Raw genomic sequence first — 23,879 nt, forward strand, 5'->3', positions numbered from 1 at the left:
CTTTTATCCGCAGGGTAAAACCTCTAGGATGTAGGAGGATGGAGGACAACAAAAGCAAAGACCACCAGGACAGACTTAGCCAACATCTTTGCAGGATGCCTGTTGTGCCTTTGGAATGAGCGAACAAAGGCACAGAAGGAACCGCTGGAAGTCTGCAACCACTACGGCGGCCAGTTTTGGAATGACAAAACACATGAGAGAAGATTTGAAGAATCCAGGGATGGAGAAGAAGGAATGGGGAGGGGAAAACGGATACAATTAAAGAGGAGTTTGAATAAAAATTAGAACAACTGATGTGTTAAATAAATCCGTTTTGTCAATTATATCAACATTAACTTTTTTTTTTTTAACCTGAGAATTAATACTGTATTCTTAAAAGTGTCTGGAGCTTTTCGTTGGTACTGGAATTTTTCACCACTTTGGTAATACTGCCCTCATGTGGATTTACAAGGCACCCATACAACACCCGTTTTTTTTTTTAATGTCTTGATTGCCCTCACTCCTCAGGTCTTATCGACAGTGGCCGACTGGAGCAAACGTGGAACTTGAGCAAAACATGAATGAGATATACAATCGGAAAAAATTGCAAACACAAAGTGCAAACACATTGAAAGAAACACGCTGCACTTTATACGTGCTCCGTTCACAAAAACAAAAAGAAGCAAAATTGCAAATGGCGCAAAAGTTGCAAAAACGGAAGCACGCCGAGTGAATAACAACGAAAAAAAAAATGCTGCAATTGTCATTGTCCCACTTGCCACTAGAGGACGCCACTAGACCAGAAACATCATGAGACCGGCTCCTGGGATAAAACCTAAAAGTGTGATAAAGTTTTTAAGCCTCGCTACTGTCTGATAAAAAAGAAAACAACAACAACGCATTTCAAACTATAGACAGAATGACGGTTGTTCAAGTACTGTAGTTTATGGTTAGTTTAAAGGTGCGGGGAAATACATTTTTGCGTTTTATTGCTAGTGTTAAATATGTACAGAGACTTGGGTAAAACACACATGCTGCCTAACTTGAGGTATTTATAGTAAAATGAACTCGAGCTGTGTCGTGAGAAAAAAGGAATTCGAACTGCTTCGAGGCGTATTCAACGCAACACTTGCGAGGTATTCACTGACTGCTCACACTGAGGGAAATCTCAAACACAAATACAGTATATAATTTACACACACGAAAAGACAACAACATGAGTTTGGGAACATGAGATTTATTCTGTTTCCTTATAGTTTTGACATTGTTGTCAAAGTATTGATGCGTCCTACAAGCTAACATAGAAAATACCAGAATTTGACCCCAATATTAAGGTGGGGGGGGGGGGGGGGGGGGGGGGGGGGGTGTTATGGTACACCCACTCCAAAATACCTTGAGAGATTGCAGGAATGTCATTCATGGTGGTGACAGAAAATACAGCTATGAAAATTCTACATCTTACTCATTTGAATCTGGACCTCCTTAACTTTCAATTGAGGAACGCTGTAGCTCAGAGTGTTTAGGTCTCGTTTATGCTTAACTTTGTACAAGTTGGAATGAACAAGAAAGGAGAAGCAACCATAATTTTATTGGCATATGTTTTTATTCTGAATCTTTCTGCAACTCTTGACTTCTTTAGTCAGTAACAGGAAGCACCTTCTTCTCATTTCCAACCTTTTTTCTTAGTTTGCTTCTCAGGCAGCATGCGTCAAACATGCCACAATAGCACCAACTAAGATGCTTATTCCAAAAAAATAAATAAATAAATGAAAATAAATTGAAATGCTCCCCATGGCTTTTGAATAGGGTTATTGTAGGTTCGTACTTTGAGGTAACCGAGAACAAGTTGCCACGTTGTCACGGGACCTCTGAAAAAACTTGGAAAATGGCGCTCAATTCGTGTATACAGGAAAATGATCTGCCTGCATGTGAGCAACAAAAAAGCAAACTTTTGAACGAAACATCACATTTAGGTTGTTAAATCCAAAGACATAAAAATAACAGAAAATAATGTACCTTAAATAATACCTTTTTTTATTCCTAAGCCACCATTGGAAGTATATGTAATTATTCCAAAACCAGCATGTAAATGTTTCTTCATGGTTTGTAGTTGTAGGACTTTTGTATCATATAGTCCCTGGTATCTGGGAAGAAGTCTCTGAAAAGCGTCATGAAGTAGGTGTACCAAGGGTAGAAGAGCTCCCGCTGTCTGGTGGCCCCTGTCATGATGATGTTCAATGCAGCGTCACTGGCTGGGTAGGCTGGTACGTGACTGATGTCCCTAGGGCCCATCGGCAAAAAACAACTCAACAAATCAGTCCTGCGGGTTTAGAAAAGACTGCAGAAAATATTATTGTTTGTTTGCTTTTTTCTCTTTATTTTGATGACAACTCGACATGACTAGTATCAGTTCTGAGGAAAGTTGCCACATTTTTCCTGATTGTAAATTCACAGAGGAATCGTAATGATAGTTAGTGCATATAGTCTGCTGCACCAGCATTCCTTAGCATTTCCTGTTTTAGTGCCATGGATGAGAATTTTTGTCATTTTAAAATACTTAGGTTGTGTGCCAGTGACAAGAATTCTTATCCAACTGCCTTTTTTAAATGAATGGACACTTGTGGCCAGCGCTCCTCCTAATATGATGCAAATTGAACACTGTTGTAATGTACTTTTAATTATATATATATATATATATATATATATATATATATATATATATATATATATATATATATATATATATATATATATATATAGAGAGAGAGAGAGATAGATAGATAGATAGATAGATAGATAGATAGATAGATAGATAGATAGATAGATACCTGTAGATATTTACAGCTCAGCAGTTAGCACATACAACTTGGGAATTTGACGTCACATCATAACTTCTTTGTGTGTTTTCAACTTCTACTTCGACTTAAAATGTATGTCATTATGTGGGTGAGAACCAAAGTCCAAAATGAGACACTACAGCACCATTTTTTTCTGTTTAACTTACAGTATTTTGCACTTAACTGGACTCCTTGAAAGGAAGTTGTACAAAGACTTATTTTGATTGGGAGTTTTCCTTCCACCAGATATTTGAGTTTCATTGTATTTATTTAGTTATTCATAATGTATTTAATTTTAGTTCATCTAATGATATGTTAGAAATGAGGTATTTTATGAACAAATGGAAAAAAGATCATAAACAATTTCCATTAATTTCATGCAATTTAAGGGAAAGTGCTGTATTTGGATACAAAGAGGCCCAAAAAGCAAGTTACTTTAGTTACTTTTGGATGTATTAGTTGAGAATGGATTTTCTTCCATGCGGCCCTCAACCTAAAATGGGTTTGAGAATCTTGGAAGAACCGCAACAGTACATTATATGCTGCTGTGCCTCAACAAAAACAGGTGTACTTGTATTTTTAGTATATCTAAATGAAACTACAAACTCCTTTGTACAGTTGCACTCTAAACAGTGATCATCGCCAACCTGAACTGCAACACAGTTGGATGCGCTCCAGCATTAAGCAATAACACGCTTGCCTCGGTCAACGTGCCCTCGCTGCACACTTACTTGACTTTTTCCATGGCTGAGTCCGTGTCAATGAGGCCCAATGTACACGTCGTAATTGATACGTTGCTGTTTTTCATGGCCAGTTCGTGATTAAGAGCCCCAAAGAAACCATTCAAGGCAAATTTGGTTGACGTGTAAGGAGCCACAAAGGGGCTTGTCAATTTACCTGTTGGGGTTATCAACAATTTCTCGTTAAAATAAGGTACAATAGCGATTCCAAGTAAAATGTCATCAGAAGTTGTGAAGAGGGTGTGAGCCTACCTAAAACAGATGAAACGACCACGAGAGAGCCTTTACTTTGCTCAAGGGAGGGAAGAGCCTTCCAGGCCATCTGAGCGTAACTCAAGAAGTTGACCTTTTGGAGGGACACAGAATATTACACAGGGTTGTCACAAGTTCTGTTAAAGTCCCTGTAAAGTTAACTCATGCAGTTCTTTCCATAAAGTTTGACTTTTGTGAGGAGAAAAACAAAACGTTGACACCTTTTCAATGCTGCAGTTTTCACAGACGGAAATTTGAAAATAAAAGCTTTCCTGCAACATTTAGTTCTTGGATCGAAGCCTTATTTAGTTCTTGGATCGAAGCCTTATTTGCCTAAGTTTGCATTATGGGAGTCAGGCTAAGCCACTCAATGAAGTCAATGAAAGGCTTTAAACTGTCATAAGTTGTCCGTTAGCACTCCCCGGCTGTTTTGGGGTCACAGCACAAAAGATTCTACTGCACCCCGTTCCTGTTAATGCAAAAATCGGAGAAAAAGGAATGATAAAACTTCGGATTTTCAATATGTCCAAAATTACTTAATGGCAATAAATGAGCCTGACATGGGCGAAATTTATCGCCCAAATCTGTAGAGTGTACCTCACGACCGCTAGTTTTTCTAAATATGCTTTTTTTTTTGATATCACACATCAAAAATATTTAAAATCCTGAGTTCGGTCAAAATCTATCCCAGGGGTTAATGTGCTATTGAACATACATACGCTGCTGTTTGAAACTATTGGCATGTGCAATTTTGCCAGATAATGCTCAATTCCTCCCAGAAATTGATTGCAATCACAAATGCTTTGGTAGTAATATCTTCATTGTTTGTGCTTGCAATGAAAAAGCACAAACAAGAATGAACAAAAAGGAAATCCATTATAATTTTACACAAAACTCCAAACTCCGGACAAAAGTATTTCCATCCGCTTAGTTGTTAAGCGTTTATTTATTTTAGCTCTGGATCAAGTGTAAAGAAAAGTCACACAGGGAACGAGTGGAGTGAGAAGGAAAGGAAGGGTAGAGGTGGAGTGAAAGAGCTGCTGCAGACATCATGTGGACGTGAGTTACCACAGGTTAGATTTAATAAATGTGAAAGCTTTTATCAAAACATTTCCGACGCTCAAAATTTGCTCTGCTCTGACTCCTTAAGTGTGTGAACTTCTAATGTCTATCTGCAGTTGCAATGTCACTGTTTACCTTCATCAGCCACTCAAGGTGCTGCACATCCCCCTCCCACATGCTGAAGGGGCTCGGTCCAATGTGATTAAGAACCAGGTAGTCCAGACCTCCAAGCTGGTCTACAGCGAAATCTACCACCATCTCTGGGTCGGAGTCTCTGCCCATGTCTGCTGCTATATACAGGGCCTTCTGAGCACCCATGCTCAAGCACTTTTCCACTACCTAGAGGCCACAGAATGACAGTTCACTTATGCGGAACTCGATCGTTCCTTTTAAAATAGCCTTTTACCAACCTCCTGCAAGACTTTTTCCCTCCTAGCTGTAATGACGATCTGCGCGCCGAATTTGGCGTAGTGATAGGCCATTTGTTCACCAATACCAGTGCTCGCCCCGGTCACCAAAACCCTGGCCCCTTTGAGAATTTCTGAAAGAAAAACATATACATGTTTTCCATTAGCAAGTGTGAGTCAGTTCAGCACAGTGCAAATTTCATAAAGGCGAAAGAAATATCCCTCAGCATTATTTTTCTTAGCTACTACAGATGTTTGTAAGTAGAGGTTATAAACAGAGCTGTACATTAAAAGTCTACTTGTAAAAACAAAAACAAAAACAAAAAAACTCGTTGACACCTTTATGAAATGTATTCACTTTGCACGAATGAAACTGTTCTGTTTATGTCCTCCGTTCTTATTATATGGCCACTCAAACAGTTGTTGGGCTGAATATGGACAATGCATTGCCAGCACGACACCTTTAGAATTGTGCTGAATAAAAATGTCAAATAGTACAACCAATGACTGTCGACTTGGACATCCTGAAAATGACGTCACAAGGACAGTAGAACAAATGCTTTTTTTTTGACTAAGCGTGTTGATATGGGTCTAATTGAGAATCTAAATGATTGTGTTAAAAAAAAGTGCTGCAAACTGTTTTAGCTTTTAGTATTACTAAAAAAAATGGTTGGCCATGTCTACTTCACATATTGTCTTTAAGCTACCTTTGAAAAGTAGCACTGCTAATTTTACAGTTGTAAAATTGAAAAATATCAGTGTAATTACTGTATTTCTTCGATGAAAGATTCATGTTACAAAATTACATTTGGAATAAATTAATTTCATAGGTAGCTGCACCACTGTATTTCCCTGTTTGTCATGTAAGGTTCAATAAGCGTATATCCATGTGGTACAATATAAAAAAAATGTATTGACCAGAGCCGGGTATCTGCCTACGCTTCAGCACTTGCAGCGTGTGCTAAATGAAGTGAACCCTGGAAAAAAATACACTGACTGAGTAGGACCACCTGTACTGGCCTAGATTGATAGTCAATGTGTATTTTTTTTTTTAATCATATTTGTCATAAAGCACACACAGAAATTGTGTAAGCTTCCCGAAAGGTGGGGACCTGTCAACAACGGGCCGATTTTACCGAGCTGACTGTGTTTTCATATGGTTCCAAGTTGCCACTGGAGCCACCGTTAAAGTTCGAGCCGCATGCACGTACCGAGTAGAAATGCACTATGCAATACATATGGATCAACTAGGTCATCTTATCGTGTGTAAATTACAGCACGACACAACATCGAATTTCAAACAATAACTGTGGGTTAATAACCGCAGCCTATATTGTTTACCATTCTTCTAATTTTGATGGGTCTCATCTCCACTCTATGTTCAATTGTTCAGGCACAACATTTTGGGTTCCCTGAGCATCTGGCTCGTAGATGTACGGTCCAACATGCATTGACAACCTGCTCTATCAATAACTCTTCAAACACCGCTGATACGGTTGAAAGATCCATATCCAAGCGCATTTCTGATTTGCCAACCCGACACCATAGCCGTTTCAACTGATTCCCTTTTAACAAAACGGGCTGACTGAAAAGTGTATTCTGTGGTCCTGATGTCACTTTGTCTCATTGACCAAAATGTATTGGGTGAGAGTTGTCTTAAATATCTCCACTCTTTATATTCAAGTAAAAAAAAAAAAAAAAAGTTGATCATCAGAAAATTATAAGTTGGACATTCATAATTAAGTGAAAATATGTTATATGTTATTGTGTGTGTGTGTGTGTGTGTGTGTGTGTGTGTGTGTTTTAATCCAAAGCCCAAAAATAATGATTACTTTAAATAAAAGTAAATGAATGAATAAAATACTGGTAAACTGCTGCTCTTTTGGTTAGCGATAGAATATATTGTAGTGTGGCAAACAAAAGGCATGGTGTTTTAATGGTTGGCAGTTTTGCTTCACATTTCTGAGGTTCAATACAAAATTTTCTATTCAAAACTATTGTGCCATTTTTTAAAAAAAAAATCTGCAGAAAAAAAACCAGTAGAGTCGTGAAGTTGTTTGTTCATATGAAATTGAACTGTTCAATATATTGCACAGTTCAATATACCCAGCTCTGGGTGCATCCCAAATCCATCTTCAGGGGTTTTGCGAATTATATAATAATAATATTAACGATCATATAAAATGCTGTACTGTAGAGTTGCACCGTTCTTCTGGCAAAGACAACTGTTTGTGGTTGCCACACAACAGTGATAAATAAAGGGGAATTAGAGCAATCTCTTACACAAATGTTGTCCCACGTGTTACAGCACGCACCCCGCCTCTGCAACAAGAAGTCCTGGGTAGAGTTCATAAAAATGTTCGTTTTGACACAAATATTAAAAGACTTCAGGCCAGTGAGCGCTTTACTACAACCAAGACCGCATGATGAAACTAAACGATGAGGTAACATTTTTGAATTAAGATAAAAACCTCAGTGATCTTGATTTGTTTAATAAAAGGACGCGCAGATAAGTGACTACTAGATTAATGTTGAGCTGCTTGGCTGTGACATCGGGATAACTGGTGAACAGCACTTATCGTTATCTCAAGTTAACAAAAAAAAAAAAAAGAATTCAAGTTTAGCAATCGTTGTAGGTTCAAGTTATATGCTGCACGAGGTATTTGACCTAAAGGGCAAGATGACCCCAAATAACAAAGTCCACCGAGACTGCTTTAATGGCCCATTTGCTTTTGTAAATATTCCATTTTTGAAATGAATTCATGGAAACCATTTTATTTCCTATGACGCAAAACACTTTGATCTTTTGACTTTGTTTTCTTAATTAGATGTTCTTATCTCCAATTAGCACAGACTAGTTAAATTAGTGCTGCCATTTTTCATGTGGTCTTGAACTAGCATTTAACCTAATTTTTTAAAATGACCTTCCATGTTCCCATTGAAACCTGCCGTGATTCCATTTTAATGCTCTGAATGACACATTGTAAATAAATCCTGTATGGTCAGAGTCACAAGCATGTCAAATATTGTGTGATTACACACTAACTTCATACCTCTCTTCACAAACTTTTCCGGAGGCAAAAATATTAGTCAAGCTACCATCACACAGTGATAACTTGTTCTCCGAACACAGATATGTTTTTGAGTGTACAGTTAATGTGCGGCTTCCCTTTACCCAGAATTCATAGGAGGAGGATGTACACTAATTGGAGCTGGAAGAACCCACGATGGAACTACCATAGTACATTGTTACACAATGATGTGTATCAGTGCTTCTCAATTATATTTTGCCAAGCCCCCCTAGGAAAGAGAAGTGACAATAAATAAGATTAGTGTCTATAAAAATTGTTAAGTATACCGAAACCATCTTTTTTAACAATAACAAAAGAAGAAGCAATATAAATCAACTTTCAATAACTTTTAATTATTTTTACAGCGTTTATACGTGTTACAGCTTTGCCCTGGGGGTCACGGGGTCACCCCCCGAAACCATCGTGCCCCAATCGTGGGGCATATAAATAACTCTATATAAATTCATCACTGAATAAATATAAATTAATCAAAACAGAAAAAGTACTTACCTGTTAATGGTTCTGAATTCATTGTCATCCACTGTGTTTATCAACTATTCCTACATTTCTAATATGTTTGTATTTTTATTCAACACCATGACAACATAGTATCCAAAATGAGTTTCACTGTATAGCAGTAAACTCTGTAAATTAATAGTATGTATCATTTGTAAAGTATGCAACAAGTGTTTCCTCTCATCGCTGAATGTTAAACCTTACATTCAACCAAGTGTCCAGAACAAAAGACAAGTATGGACCAACTAGCAGTGAATGATTTTGTCATCTCATTAATATTATTGCAGCCAAACACCACACAGTAATTCACTTTTCTTTGATGGTCCACAAAAGAACAATCAAACAAAGCAGTCTTAAAACCCAACATGATGGTACAGCACAACCGTCCATTGGCAAAAAAAACGTGTATAATGGGTTTTGAGAAAATCACTGTGCTGTTATAGTTTTTGGTTATAGACGTGTTTCATTATAGAATCCCGGTCAAAAATATACAGTAATCTATTACAAAACCTATCAGCTTAACAGATGCACAGTGTTTTTTTTTAAATATCAATGTTAAAGTGACGAGTATAAAAATATGTAGTAAACCATTTTAAATTATATGAAAACGAAGCAGTTTGTGCAATATAAAATAGTTCCTAACAGTAACACTGTAATGAACATCAGAACTATAACTATTTATTTGACCAGGAAAAGATCCATTGAGATTTGCATCTCTTTTGCAAGTATGTCCTAGAGAATAATTATGACTAGGGTGACAATTGCATTGCTGTTTATGATAACTACTGGTCTTTCCGGCAGTAACTTTTAACAATGACGTCTGAACCACACCGTTACAAATGATACTGCTTTAAGATTTTTTTTTTCCTCATAAATAATGTACCCCCAAATCATAATTTATATGTAAGCAGACTGTACATCACTGATAAATACATTGTGTTGATCATATTACTGACTCATTGAATACAAATCTTTCATTGTAGTAAAAAAAAAAAAAGTTATTTTAAAAAATGTACAGATGGGATTCGACTCACCCGCATTGAACGTGGGCGCGTTCCACTTGACAGCAAGCAATGTCACAACAATGCTAGCGAGCAGTATTTTCGTCAACGCTTTCATGTTGTAAACTATGTAGTATGTACTAACTAAGTAGAGTAAATTCACTCAACTGACTAAATAACCTTACACGAGAAGTGAATGATAAAATGTAGGGCAGCTTTTATGTGAGCCCTCCCCTCTTGGCATGTGCAAAAGTGGGTGTGTTGTTCAGATAAGGTAATTGAACATTAATCATTTTTAATCAGTTTGCTGTCAAAAAAAAAGAAAAGAAAACTCAGTTAGTTTAAGGAAGTCAAGTTGAAAAGAACGTAGAGATTTAACATGAAGTTATTTTCTGTTTTGAACTATCTTGATTATTTGTCAAGTTTCGCTCTTTCATTGTCACAAACCAAACTGTTATATAAAAACGACGCGTGCCAACACTTGTTGGACTGGGACATAGTGAGGGATTATTCGTTACTGGGTTTAAACCGGAGGCTTTCTATTTACTTTTCCTTTGATGGGAAAAAAAGCCAATCATGGACCAAAATCACTTTTAGATGTATTGTTGTTGTTTTTTTAATATAGGTTAAAAACCTGGTATTGAGGCGGTGGGACAAAAAGCCACAATTACAGCAACACCACCTCCGATCAAAGATGGTACAGCCTAAGATGACGTAACATATGTGGTAGGAAAACAACAGTGGAGCGGACGTCAGCGCCTGCTTTTGTAATTCAATTTGTTACAAAATATACAGAGTGAATTCCATTGTGTACTTCAGTATTAATCGCGCTTGCGTCGTCAACCAATTCAAATTTAAAGAATAAATGAAGAAATAATAAATCAATTTAAAGTAAATAAAAAGAGGCTGTTTTATCTAAGTTATTTTCTAAACGCACGTGTTTATAATTATAGTACTTGTATAGCACTATTAAAAAATCTCCACTATCAAAAAACAAAAAAACAAAAACTGGCATCCTTGAAAGGGTTGCTGGAACGTTACAGATTTACGACACTTGCCGTAAACTATGAGTATGAGTAAAGCTTTATTGAAACACCCCCATGGACAAACAGTGTGTCCTTCAGTGAAGTCTGTTTTGGGTGCGCTCCCTAAACCAAGAATCGGCTTTGGTTTAAAATAAGAGCGCTCTCCTGAGGACCATGGCGGCAAAGATTTTCCCTGCCATCAAGTAAGTGCTTTTCTTCTTGTGCCTTGCGGTTTGTTGTGGTCAGCTAAATCGAGATGTGCTACTAGCTAACTAGTCCTAACAGGCGAAGCCACGGCTGTCTTTTTTAGAGTAGTCTGACAGTCATTTAATCGTCAATACTAATAAAGCTGTTATTGCTATGCCTTAACTATTTGTCTGTCTTTTGCTCTTTCCAACGTCCTGCATCAATAAGCTATTTAGCAAAAACAAGCTAAGGACACGTTCAAGCAATGCGCCATTACTAACGCATAATTTAATGTAAGGTCACGATTTACGCTTTTGTTCCATCTTAACGTGCAGACTGGCAACGAAGGTGACCATTGCAGGAGGGGCCCTTTACGTCGCCTATGACTCAGGGCTCCTTGGTACCAGCGAGCAGGGCTCTGAGGCTTTGGGTCGGGCTAAAGCTGCCTTACCGCCCGCTATAGAGGAGTGGATGAAGTACTTTGGATTTGAGGTATGAGTGGCCACCTAAACACCTCTACAATATGTATACTGCAAACAAACTGTAATTGGTCTTCATTAGATCAGGTATTTTCAGAAAAGCACTTATAGACAATAATCAAAATAAAATATAAACAGTAAATATGGTCCCTGACTTCTTGAATCACGTGAAGTTACTTTAGTAGTTGAGTGTAATCTGATTACCTCCCCAGGCTCAGCTTCCAGCAGTACCTAAGGTTGAATTCTCTCCAGTCAAGGCCTGGAATTCTGGTGAGCAACCCCCCCCCCATCCCACAAGAAATATGGCATAATGTCTCCAAAGCCAAACTCAGTGAGCATTTTCGACAATTTACTATTTTACAATGAGCAAGATCTGAGATGGAAAAAAGTAATTCTGCTCAATCCAATTTGAGCAATGTGGTTAAGTAACCATCAGTTGCATACACAAACACTAACACTAAATACATTAGTGCTAGTAATACCTCAAACGCCACAACGTGCCAATAGTTTAGTGTTTGCTTATTGTTGGGGGGGGGACTGATTACTTAATAGCACCTCAGTAAATTTCAATTTGTTGGGAACCCTCGTTTATCGCAGTAGATACGTTCCGGCACCGGCCGCGATAACTGAAAATCCATAAAGTAGTTTTCACATTAAAAAAAATAAATGAACAAAAAAAAAATTGAGGGGATTTTTTTTTTTACGTAAAAAGTGTTCATGCTATACATATTATTTAAGACAAATATTGCTGCAGTACTCATATTTACTTAAATCTTAAATGATTAAACCTTATACACTGTTCAGTAGTGAACTTGATGGGAGGAGAGAGAGACTGCGTTGGCTGCGCTGGAGCACCTCATCCACAAAGCAGCCCAGATGTTGAATTAAAGTCTAATCTGTACATGATTAAAGATTATTCCAATGGAGAGTTTCCACTTGAAATACCATTATATTATAAAAGAAATGTAGGTAAGACATTTCCAACGGTCTGGTGAATTACTCTTCTGCCCCGACCGACTGTGTGTGTGTGTGTGTGCGCTACATGACCGACATGAATGTCCCTATGGGGCTGGTGTTGGGTTGAGAGTAGATTAAAACTCCACAGGCACGCACGATATAGTGCATGAAGCACACCCCAGCGCTGTTGTTGTCAACACACAGGTAGGAGGCAGAGATGTTAGAGGAGCAAAGATGACGCTCAGATCGTTGGAAACCTCTTCCCTAGATTTCTTTTATCATAAAATTCTATTTCAAGTGTAAACTCTCCATTGTAATCATCTTTGGTCATGCACAGATTTGATTTTAATTCAACGTCCGGGCCGCTACTAATATGACCGCAGCTGCGCGAGACTTCCAAAGAAAGGGCTTCTTCTTTCGGCGGTTGGCAATCTAGATTGCTAAAGCAGCTCCCATACGGATGATCGTTTTATTACGTAACTGGCTTCGCTGAATTGCCAAAGGTGATGGCAGCGGTCTTCGAATGTTCGCCTCATCCTTAATGTAGCAAACGGTGGATTCGTTCGCTCCCAAATGGCAGGCCACTGCTGCCCAACTTCACCTATCACCTTCTCAGCAATTGTCATTATTTTTTTTATGTCGTTTAAGATCAGTACAAGCCTTCGTGCGAGCAGCACACTTGGGAGCTAATGCAAAAGTTCATTATGTAATGAAAAAAAATAATCCTTGGTCATAGTCTGTGCAATGGAATAAAAATCTGCGATGTGGTGAATCTGCGTAATGGAAAAAAAATCTGCGATGTGGCGAATCCGTCACAGTGGAACCGCAAAGTCGCGAGGGTTCACTGTATAGTTCTATTCATAGGCCTTTTAGGTTTAACTAGTTTTTTTGTTGATTCCAAAAAAGTAATCTGTTGATCTTTAGATTATATTTGTCTGTATTGCAGGGGTGCGGTCGACCATTTCGGCTTTGTCGGAGGCGCCGAGAAAAGCAACCGAATATTCTACTCGGGGATGGCAATACATGAAAGACCTCACCAAGTGAACAATAGGAGCTCTGGGGACATGCAGAATATTATCAAACAGTTTTTATCACTTTGCACTTGACTGACATGTCATCAAGAGTTGTTGCCTGTTGTGCAAGGGTGGGGAACATAAAGAAGGCTAAATATTTTCAATGAGAACAGTTATACAGCTATAATTGAAAATAAGACCTCAGACGAAGTTTTTTTCAGTTTAAAAAAAAAAAAAATTATAAACATTTCTTCAATTGTCATTGCATTGCCCACTTTCAGGACTAAAAGGACCTGACAGGCAAAAGGTTCCCCACCCGTGTTCAAAAGAATAAACGTCCACTAAGTTGTTCCAGAGTTGTAGGTTGTGGTATTGTATATAATGCTATAATATAAAGTTTCTAAATAAACAAGCAACTGCTCAAATCACCTCTCTTTCACAAATTGTGTACTTTTTTGGCCTGATATTTTAGTGGTGTAGTTCCGCATTCCAGAATTATTTTAGGCTAACTATATGCACGATATACACATACGTTACGTACATATTCCCAGTATGTTACAGAATATTTTAAAGATATTATCTACATTCAAAATTAATCATTTCAAATCACATGGACTCAATTTACACATCATCCCCCTCAGCACAATGTTATGTTGTACTGTTTTGTCGTGAGATTTGATTGAAAAAAAAGATACTTTTTGAGACAAGACTAGCAAAACGTGAATTTGAATACTTCTCAAATGCTCTGTGGATACACTTGCAAGCGCAGTACAAAAAAAGAAAAAAAACATCAAAATCACATTAAATTGGAGGTCATTTTAATACCTTTACTCTTGAGCAAACAAATTAGAATGTAATAGGCAGGCATTTTAACATCTTACTAAGTGTCTAATGGGAATGGTAAGTGTTACTTAACGACATATATTTCAAGGATGGATACAATCTCTCAGGTACATAAGTCGCGCAAGGTGAGTGTCATGCTATAAAACAGGTTTTGCAACTGCTGCTTGCACCACAATTACTGTCTGCATTTGTGTCCACAGAGCACAGGTGTCAAACTCAAGAGCCAGGGGCCAGATCTGGCCCACTGTATCATTTCATGTGACCTGCGAAATGCTAAATATGACTTATGTCTGGCTAAAATACCAAATTTTCAAGTTGTCTTCAACTTTTACAATATTTTCTTACCCCTTTTGAACAGTCATTTAATTTTTTTAATAGTTCTATCAACACATTTGAAATTGTGACTTGTGGATTGAATTATATTATCATCGTATTAGTACAATGAAAGTACAGTACAATCCCAGAAAGTGCATCACAACAATAAATTATAACCAGAGCTGGTGTGAGCAGCCTGTTTATTGTTTGAATGAAATATTCACAATTCCACATACTTTGTATACATTAAATACTGAAAGTGCTGCAATAACTTTATATTTTTCACCATCATGCCTGTAAATGAAACCTATTTCTGGGCGGGTGGGGACTAATTTAAACATGTAAACGTTGTACAATAAAGTGCAACAATATCAACAGAGATTAAACGTCTACTGAAGATTTTGTAATGTAATTGAAAGTATTTCGTACTGCATCCTTTTTTGACTGCTAAACACGACAAGCACCAGGACACACTTGACTGCAAGCTTGTATGAAAATTGCCTTTTGAGGAGACACTTTAATGCAATATGATTAGAAGCCTTTCCAGGCTATACCCTCTGAAACGCAAGGGGGGGAGGGGCTTTTATCCTTATGAAAACAACGTAATTATGGGATCTAAGCATTTGTCTGAGGTTATATTTGTTTTTTAGTTGCACAATTCCTCAACCCCCACTCTGGGATATGTACGGTATTAGGTGGGGAAAAAAAGTGAGCCTGAAGGCACTTAATGATTTTTTTTTTCTCTCTGTGGCGTATAGTGTCCTTAGGGAACCAAGCAAAGTCCTAAAAGTACAAAGAATGCACTCCGGTTAAAGGACTCGATACCCTGCGATAATGACACACTTTATTACATCGCCAAATAGCGGCAAAACGCTAAATGTCTTGTTCTGCACATGTGCGATATTCCACTTGTCCCAACTTTTGAGTATAATTCCGCATCTAATGCATTTAACTCCTTATTCATTTATTTAACGCCATTAAAGCGTGGGTTGTATCCCAACGGTGTCAGCGAACCACAAAATAGCCTATTTGACTTGGAAATGAGGAGACGACGAGTAGAGCTAACGCTACAGTTGTGCTGTGCAAATATACGAAAAAAAGGGGGGAAAAAACAGCGTACATGAATTAGAAAGCGTGGACTACTCTGCCATGGCTTTAAAAAAAGAGATTAGAAGGATGAACGTGTGTTTCTCTTTCTTCCTTTTAAGTGGTTTTGACGAGGTCGTAGACATGGATGTGAAAGTCATCGTCGTATTTGATATAATAAACAGAGGGCTTGGCGGGAACCTGGTAGATGACCAGGCCGGTCCTCTTCACACCTTTGTCAGTCACATACTCCACCTGTTTGCCCACCAGGCTTTCAGTCTCTTCTCCAGGCTTCCTGTCAGCTGGCAACAGGTGCTTGTTTTCTGAATAAAATAGAAGGGGGGGGGTTTCATTCAAAGTGTGCAGTTGCCTCTTGTTCATTGTGGGGGTTACGTTTCCAAAATGGTATTTTGTAAAGTACAGACCAATATTAATCATAGTATTTGTATAAAAGTGTGTTTTAAAACCATGCACATACAGTAAAAAAAAAAAAAAAAAAAAAATATATATATATATATATATATATATATATATATATATATATATATATATATATATATATGTATATATATATACAGAATCTTGAAAATGATCAGGGGTGCCTAAACCTTTTCAAACCACCGTGTATGTGTGTGTATCTATAATTTCAACTCTTTTTAAGCAAAGCCATTATTATTCATATCTTTTCAGTTCTATTTAATAGTTGACACGTTGAAGAGATACACACATTTGCTTTACTGGTGGATTATCTCCTGGTGGAAAAAAGGCAGGTAGGCCTCAAATTACTGTTATTTTTGTCCACTTGGTGTGATAATACTCAAAACATTGCAGCACCCAACTTCTATTTTTGCAATTTTCACCAGTGACGCCTTTCCGTAGGGGTGGCAACTAAAAATCTTTTAAGTTTTGGCACACCAAAACTAAATGCCCCCATTTCAGAATATAATTATGTCCTACAATTGTTATAAACCTGCCAGTAGAAAACTATATGCTGAATGTTGCAGCAATATAACGATTTGAGGTTTCAATGCTTTATTTGTTTTTGACACAGGTGAATATGAATTTGTCGAAAAGCCCTAAAAGTCATCATCACTATCTGACTTGACAAGTCCTTCTATTTAAATCCTGGACGCCCTCTCCTTCCTGCTTGTCATTTGCACAAGCATCACACAACATTACTCATACGTGGGTACTCATCTTTGGACCGGTCCAATTTGTTTGAAATGGAGTTCTCCAGAAATGCTTTTCTTTACCCAAGTGACGACTGCGGGGAGATCAGAGTGTGGATCTTTTTCTCCTTGCTATGTTTCTCCCCCCGCCTGCTGGGTGCCACAGCTCTTGCATTTTTGTCTTGAACGAACAACTCAAGCCATATTTTCCTTTTCATAATGGGTCAAAGTCCGCCTGGAAAATTATCCATGCAACCTTGCTGTTGACAACAATGAGGCAATAAGGCGGCGCTTGACGAAACTGCGCTTGAAAGTGCAAATGCGCTAAAACCCAATTGGGGGTTGAAAATGAGGAAAAAAAATCTTGAATTGTACGCAGACAAATACGGTATTGCACTATTATTCACAGAAGATGACACATAGATGTAGATTAAAAAACAGAAACACTAGAGATGTTAAATGTAAAACACAAAACGATCTTTTATATCATAAACTGTAGGCTAAGTTAGCATGTTAACATTTGTAAACTCATGCACTAGTCATCATTTTAAATGCTAATCTCTAACCCATCTATCCATTTTCTGTAGCCGCTTCTCCTCTCTAGATTCACAGGTCAATGCTAATTACTGGTTGTCTTAAATGCTAATTGTACTTGCAAGTACGTTCGTAACGTGTGCTTGTGTGCTGAGCGCACACAGGCGGTTACAGGAGAGACGAAAGCAAGCTTTTGGATCCTCTTGCCTTGCCATGTAATAAATTGGAATTTAAAAGTGTAAACTGCGTTTTAATCATGTTCGGTAAGCTTCTTGTGACCCGCTCTAATTGGACGTCCGAGGAAGTGGTAAACGTATAGGCACGTGACTAGACACGGAAAAGAGAGGGCATACCAGTACATTTACGGTATAAGGTTTAATCATTTGAGATTAAAGTAAATGTGTAATGCAGCAGTAGTTCAACTTCCAAGGAGTGTCAGTGACAAGTGCATTTATAGATAACTTGCCTATCTGGCACGTCCCTCCGCAATATATTTTTTTTATCTCCCCCCAAAAAATCCACGAAGCACTGAGGGCGTGATAGGCGAAGCGTGAAGTAGCGAGGATCAATGCACATACGATCTGAAATCCAAGGTAAAATATGAGCATGACGGTCATATTTTTGTTGTTGTTTTGTTTCAGATGGGTTGTCGGGAGTCTCGAACATACTTTTGCGGCTGCTGCCATTTGTGGTTTTGACGTAAAAAAAAAAAACAAAACAAAAAAAAACAAGCTATTACAACTTCTCCTATTACGTTCTAATAATGCGCGTTGTGACTCATATGGAATGTGTGTGAGCTGTTGCAATTGATGTCAAGTAAATAATGTAGTAAAAATAATTGGTTGTTGTTGATTGTTACAGCATGAAATGGTCGTTCAGGACAACTAATACGTACCTGCTTCGGGAAGAATCCTTAGGTCCCCATCAGCAAAGTCATCCCATAGTTGGTACATATAGAGAACCGGGTCCTTTTCATAGGTGATGTAATACCAGTTGGTCATGATTGGCGCTCTGGAGAGCACCATCCCTCGCCACTCATTCTTCTCGCCGTCCTCCTTTTCAAAGAGATGCTCCACGGCTTTGCCCACCAGCTCTTCGGCCCCCGTGGGTATCTTGATCCGGTTGTTGACTGCGCACAAAGACGCATCAGATGAGCACTCCACAAATGGCGTACAATTAGCGGTACAACCACTTCAATAAAAAGAAGAAGAAGAAGAAGAAGTAAGGCTTTCAGGAGGGATGAAGAGGCTCATGCATTCCTGATTCCAAGGAGAATCTTAGAAATAATCAAAAAACTTTAATTTCAAGCTGCAGTCACATCAAATGCCGTAGGCTAAAAGAAAAAAAATAGTGTCGTCTATCTGTCTAGAAGGGTAGCAGTTTCAGATTAGGGCCATTTAAATGGTCGGAGCTCAGCAAGTTAGCTCTACAGTAGCCAACATCCTGTTTTGAATTCAGGTATGGGTCCTTAACATTTACTTGCAATACTTTTTTCAGCCTCCTATTTTGATACTGTTTCTATGCAATGTCGACTTGGGTCAAAATCTTTGTTAGAATAAAATGTTATATGCAGGACCACTAGTTTATACAAAGCATTCTGATTATTGGTGTTTGTGGAATATGAATTAGGTGAAACCCATCCTATTTGATCCATCTCAGGAGACAGCCATTTTGCCACGTGCTGTCAAATGGATATGACCGCACATTCGCTCCAGGCTCAGGTGAAACTTTGAAAACAGGTGAACCTTGACCTGTCATTATCTGCGCTCTGATCAACTGAGATGTCATTTTTAGTCAACAGCAAGAAACAAACTGACTGCAAACAGAGATGAATAAAAATAGGTCAAATTTTCTTCTAAATTCTTTCATAAACTCAGTATCAGAGTGCTGCGTTCAAACTACTGTTGTGGGAGCGCACAAACTATATTGTAAAAAAAAACAACATGGGTATTTCCACATTTTTGTGTGTCCTGTTATGATAGTAGATGTGCACTAACTTGCGGGATAATCAGAGAAACAGGTGTTTCAGAAATTTCAAACGAGTTAAATGACTGAGTGAGTTTTAAAGGTTCCACACATTAAATACATGCATGTAAATAATTAAATCATATTTTTGGAAAATTGTTTAAATTCCTATGCAATACAGTACAAGTTTTTTTGGTCACAACATTTCTAAGGAAAAGAAACATCACTTTGACTGAAACCGGTGCCTCTCACCATGTGACTGGCGCGCCCCGTTGATGTCGTTCAAAAACCGACTGACCAGCCACAAAACAATAACAAAAAAAAGCAAATATAAACTTTTGTGCACAACTATGATTTTATGTCAAGAAACTCAAAAGTAGATGTAAAAATTACTTAATGTTGAGTAACATAAAAAGTTAGTTGCAGAATAAAAATCTTTATCCAGACGGGCTGTCTAAATTCCTCCAATGCACAACAAAGCTTTCATACTTAAAAGAAGCATTTTCGCCACTTTGACATTAACCACAGAAAAGAAAAAGTAACTGATAAATGAAACGTTATTTACTTGGAAAACTCTGTGCAAAATCTCTTCTCCTCAACCTCAGTGTAAAACCGAAACTAAAAATAGGCACGGCTACTCGAATAATGTGGGAGCGTTTTTATGCTGCATGGGCAGTACAGGAGCTGGTGAAGAGGTAGTATGAGGGCCTTCCTACCCACTGTGACGTTACATAGCAATAAAAGAACGGGCGTCCCTTGTTATGTGCACGGGCGAGGGCTGCTGAGAGCGCAGAAAAAGCAAGGAATTCTTAGAAATGCACCAATAGAAGAAAATAACACTTTGTGAGTGTTTAGGGTAAGAAATTAACATTGTAACATTGAAAAAAGCAACAAAAAGTTCAATTTCAATGATGGGGCCCTTTAAGGGTTTGTGTTGGTTACCACTAAGATGCATATTTCGCATATTTTATAGACGCATGTGCTTTCAATTTGTGGACTCGTCAAACATGCTCACAGCCTCCAAAAGAATGAATTCATCGTAACGTTAGCAATAGGCAATTGTATTTTAATTTTTTTGTGGACTTACTGACACTTTCCGATAGGACCTGCAGGTTGGACACGCGTTCGTCCTTGAAAAGCTCGATGCCGTAGACGCAATCGAAGCCGTCATACTTGACCATGAAGAGCGAGGGGTTAACGCTGAGTCTGTCCAGCACGGTGCCCTTCCATTTGCTCTGGTTGCCTTTCTCACGCCAGTTGTGCTGAATGCGCACACCCAGGATGCAGTTGGGGTCAGGGCTCCCGGCGTCACTCAGTTCCCCGCTGCTTCGCTTCCTACCAAGTACAAAGGGTGGGCTCTGACTATTATACAATATTTACACTGTGGTGTCATCCATAACAAGAGCGCTTGCAGTACGGGCAGAGCTATCAGCAAGCTCGCTGAATGGGTATTATGTTTTAAGGTATGTCAGCATCATAATATTTGTTATACATTTAGTACAACTGTTCGGATGAAAACCAGATCCATGTGAACTTATTCGTTAACATCATCTTAGTAAGAACATACCTGCCTCTTTTCTTTGACATGCCGCCACAAACGTGATGGTTACAAGCTAAAAGGAAAAGAGAACATCGTTTTAGTTTAACTCAGAAAGTGACATACAGCATGTGGAAACATTTCCCAAAGCAGCCTTGAAGCAACTCGCGCCAACGACTGACATCATCCTAATGCGCGAAGATCGACAGGTGGCTTCAGCCAATGGCGTCGCGTGACGCGTCTCCTGGAACCATTTCCTGTGTATTTACGTCACCCGAAATGCGTCGCCCGCAATGGAAGCGATTATGTGCATGTATGTGTGCGTGTGGGCGTGTGTGTATATCTGTGTGTGCGGGCGACACCGTCTGGCATGGCTAACTAGCAGTTAGCTCACCGCTAAGTGACAGTTTGAAACTAAGAAGAGCTTGTTCGCTACGGCAACCGTGTCGAACGACAGTTGGTGTCGGCAAAATGACACATTCGTGCATATGGGGAAAAGTGCGTCTCAAATGTAACGAGGCGACGGCTACACAAATCGCCAACACACCTGTGTTGGCTTACATCCAAAATATAAGGTCATAGTTAAGAGTATGCCGAGCCATATTACCAGTTTCCCTCGCTTGTCCGAGCGCCACCTCAATGCAGACGATCCAGGGAGGCAAGGGGGGCGGACAGAAGCTACATCCGCCCCTCAGGACCTCCACTGACAGCCGAAGAGCACAAGCTGACCCGACGCCGACGTCTTTGCGTCTGTCTTCACCTGTGCGCAGATTTCATACCGGTTCGGTTCATCTATCGAAGAAAATGTTGCTCCACACGGAACCAGACTGAAGGAAATCTCGCGAAAGCTCTGTGGAATGCGGGAAGAAGCGAAAGCACTTCATCTCCCAGCATGCAGTTCGGTCCAAAACAGCGGGAGAAGACGTCGTCGTGCTTGTAATGGACATGGACGTTGGCCGACAATTTTGTCGGGTTCGCAGCATTTCAACGTAAAATCATCAGTGTATTCGGAAAATTGCATGTATTATCCCACTAAACAGCAATAGCGCTTTGATAACAATCTACCAATGAAATATTTTAATACTTATTTTGATATTTTTCCATAAAAACAGCAGCTCTGTTGTCATGAGATACAGTACTAAATTATAATAATGAGTTTACAACTCGTAGTTATTCACTACTAAATCAACATTGAGTAATTGCAAGACCTAAAATCAGAATGTTTAAATATATAAACGAATTTAGGTGTAATTATAATTATATAATAAATTATATAATTAAATACATATCATTAATTAATTATATAATTATAATCGAATAAGCTTTAACATACGTACGTTTTTAAGGCATCAACATTTCCCCCCATTTATCTATGAAAAAAGTCCCAATATTTTGTAACTAAATCATTGCTATCCACTAAAATCTGATTGACTGATGATATTTGGTTTCCGTTTCGGCATGCTAAAGGGGCTAAAAGTATAGATAATCACCAGCAATCAAAAGTCGTGAATAATAATAATTATGCTGGAATTATTTCTGTAATAACTAAACTAAAAACTGCATGCGTTTTAAAAGTATGTTGGGCACCTCTTGTGTATGGTTTAGTATCAACCTATAAGAATTTACACAACACAACATAGATACATCACACTCGCAGAAGAGTTTGAAAAGGATTCCTCTTGGATGGCAGTTTACACCCAGAACCATTTGCCTCTGAAAAGTTAAGAAACATTTTTTTTTAGGAATGTTTAAAATGTGGGCTATAGAAAATCTTCATCAAATATTGTATTTAGCCATGTTTCGGTATTGTTAATGTGCCAGGAATCCCCTAATAAATTCATTGTACTTGGCCTGCTACAGCGTTTATTGTTTATGTTCCATCATTTAACACCATTCAATGGTTAAATGGAGACATGTATCAAGTAACGGAACAAGCAGAGGGCTCCCCACATGGGGGTTTGAACCAGAGGTTCCAGGACATACAAATGTATTAACCATGCCATTGCCCAGTGGATCTCATCAAACCAAACCCCAGTCACCTTGGGGAAAAGCTTGAGTTTAGTGCATGGAGCCTGCGATCTGACTGCTCTGTGGAAGCTGAGTGGTGATTTTGCGATGGGAGACCATATTCTACTGGTTGAGGTTGGTTGGAGGGAGGGAGGTAGAACGATGAATGGATAGATGTGTGGAGTGATGAATGGATAGTCGTGTGCACCTGTTGATGATGTTGTACAGTGACAATAAGGGCGTTCTAGTATTCACTCTTTAATGATCAATAACCGGTGACGTAAACTATTGTTTGGGCGACACGTACGGGTTAACATCTACCCCTCACAGTTCTGAGGTCACCGGCTTAATTCCGGCTCCAGCATTCCTGTGTGGAGTTTGAATGTTCTCTCTGTGCCTGAGTGGGTTTTCTCCGGGTACTCTGGTTTCCTCACACATGAACAAAAACTTGCTCGCTAGGTATATAGGACGCTTCAAAATGCCCTTAGGTCTCTTTGTGAGTGTGAATTGTTGCTCGTCTATGCACGCTCTGCGATTGGCCCGCAACTAGTTCGGGGTGTACCCCGCCTACTGCCCGGACACAGCTGAGGTAGGCTCCAGTAGGCCCATAACCCTATTGAGGATAAGCGGCTAAGAAAATGGATGGATGGCTCGTTTGTCATCAACACATATCTAATATTTGTTTAAAACCAAAAATAGATTTTAAAAAAAGTTTCATCTGAAATGACCAGTTGTTCATTGTTTCAGTCGAGTGAGGATACACGGCTAAGAAAATGGATAGCTTGAGTGAATGTTTGTCATTAAAACATATCTGATATTTGTTTCATGTCAAAAATACATTTCAAAAGTTTCACCTGAAATGACCAATTATTCATTGTAATAATTACAGGCAAAAAAA

At 38.7% G+C, this 23,879-nt stretch overlaps 3 protein-coding genes across 3 annotated transcripts; 1 reads left to right on the forward strand and 2 right to left on the reverse strand.

Annotated features, from left to right (window-relative positions):
* Nucleotides 1-1,563: 1,563 nt before the first annotated feature.
* On the reverse strand, nucleotides 1,564-10,280 carry hsd11b1la (hydroxysteroid (11-beta) dehydrogenase 1-like a). The gene is made up of 6 exons (XM_088425148.1): nucleotides 9,899-10,280; nucleotides 5,281-5,411; nucleotides 5,006-5,209; nucleotides 3,809-3,902; nucleotides 3,548-3,713; nucleotides 1,564-2,260 (listed from the first exon to the last, which is right to left on the reverse strand). The coding sequence occupies exons 1-6, from the start codon at nucleotides 9,981-9,983 to the stop codon at nucleotides 2,077-2,079; spliced, it is 864 nt and encodes a 287-aa protein (XP_088281274.1). The 5' UTR covers nucleotides 9,984-10,280; the 3' UTR covers nucleotides 1,564-2,076.
* A 644-nt stretch (nucleotides 10,281-10,924) lies between these two features.
* On the forward strand, nucleotides 10,925-13,953 carry micos13 (mitochondrial contact site and cristae organizing system subunit 13). The gene is made up of 4 exons (XM_088425151.1): nucleotides 10,925-11,093; nucleotides 11,412-11,568; nucleotides 11,768-11,825; nucleotides 13,459-13,953. The coding sequence occupies exons 1-4, from the start codon at nucleotides 11,065-11,067 to the stop codon at nucleotides 13,554-13,556; spliced, it is 342 nt and encodes a 113-aa protein (XP_088281277.1). The 5' UTR covers nucleotides 10,925-11,064; the 3' UTR covers nucleotides 13,557-13,953.
* A 913-nt stretch (nucleotides 13,954-14,866) lies between these two features.
* LOC148417456 (spindlin-Z-like) lies at nucleotides 14,867-21,835 on the reverse strand. Its single transcript, XM_088425150.1, has 5 exons — nucleotides 21,582-21,835; nucleotides 21,005-21,050; nucleotides 20,525-20,772; nucleotides 18,368-18,601; nucleotides 14,867-16,092 (listed from the first exon to the last, which is right to left on the reverse strand). The coding sequence occupies exons 2-5, from the start codon at nucleotides 21,022-21,024 to the stop codon at nucleotides 15,887-15,889; spliced, it is 708 nt and encodes a 235-aa protein (XP_088281276.1). The 5' UTR covers nucleotides 21,025-21,050; nucleotides 21,582-21,835; the 3' UTR covers nucleotides 14,867-15,886.
* Between the last annotated feature and the right edge of the window lie 2,044 nt (nucleotides 21,836-23,879).

This window comes from Hippichthys cyanospilos, chromosome 10 (genome assembly GCF_059441005.1).
Source record: "Hippichthys cyanospilos isolate Australia breed blue-spotted pipefish chromosome 10, RoL_Hcya_1.0, whole genome shotgun sequence".
NCBI lineage: Eukaryota > Metazoa > Chordata > Actinopteri > Syngnathiformes > Syngnathidae > Hippichthys > Hippichthys cyanospilos.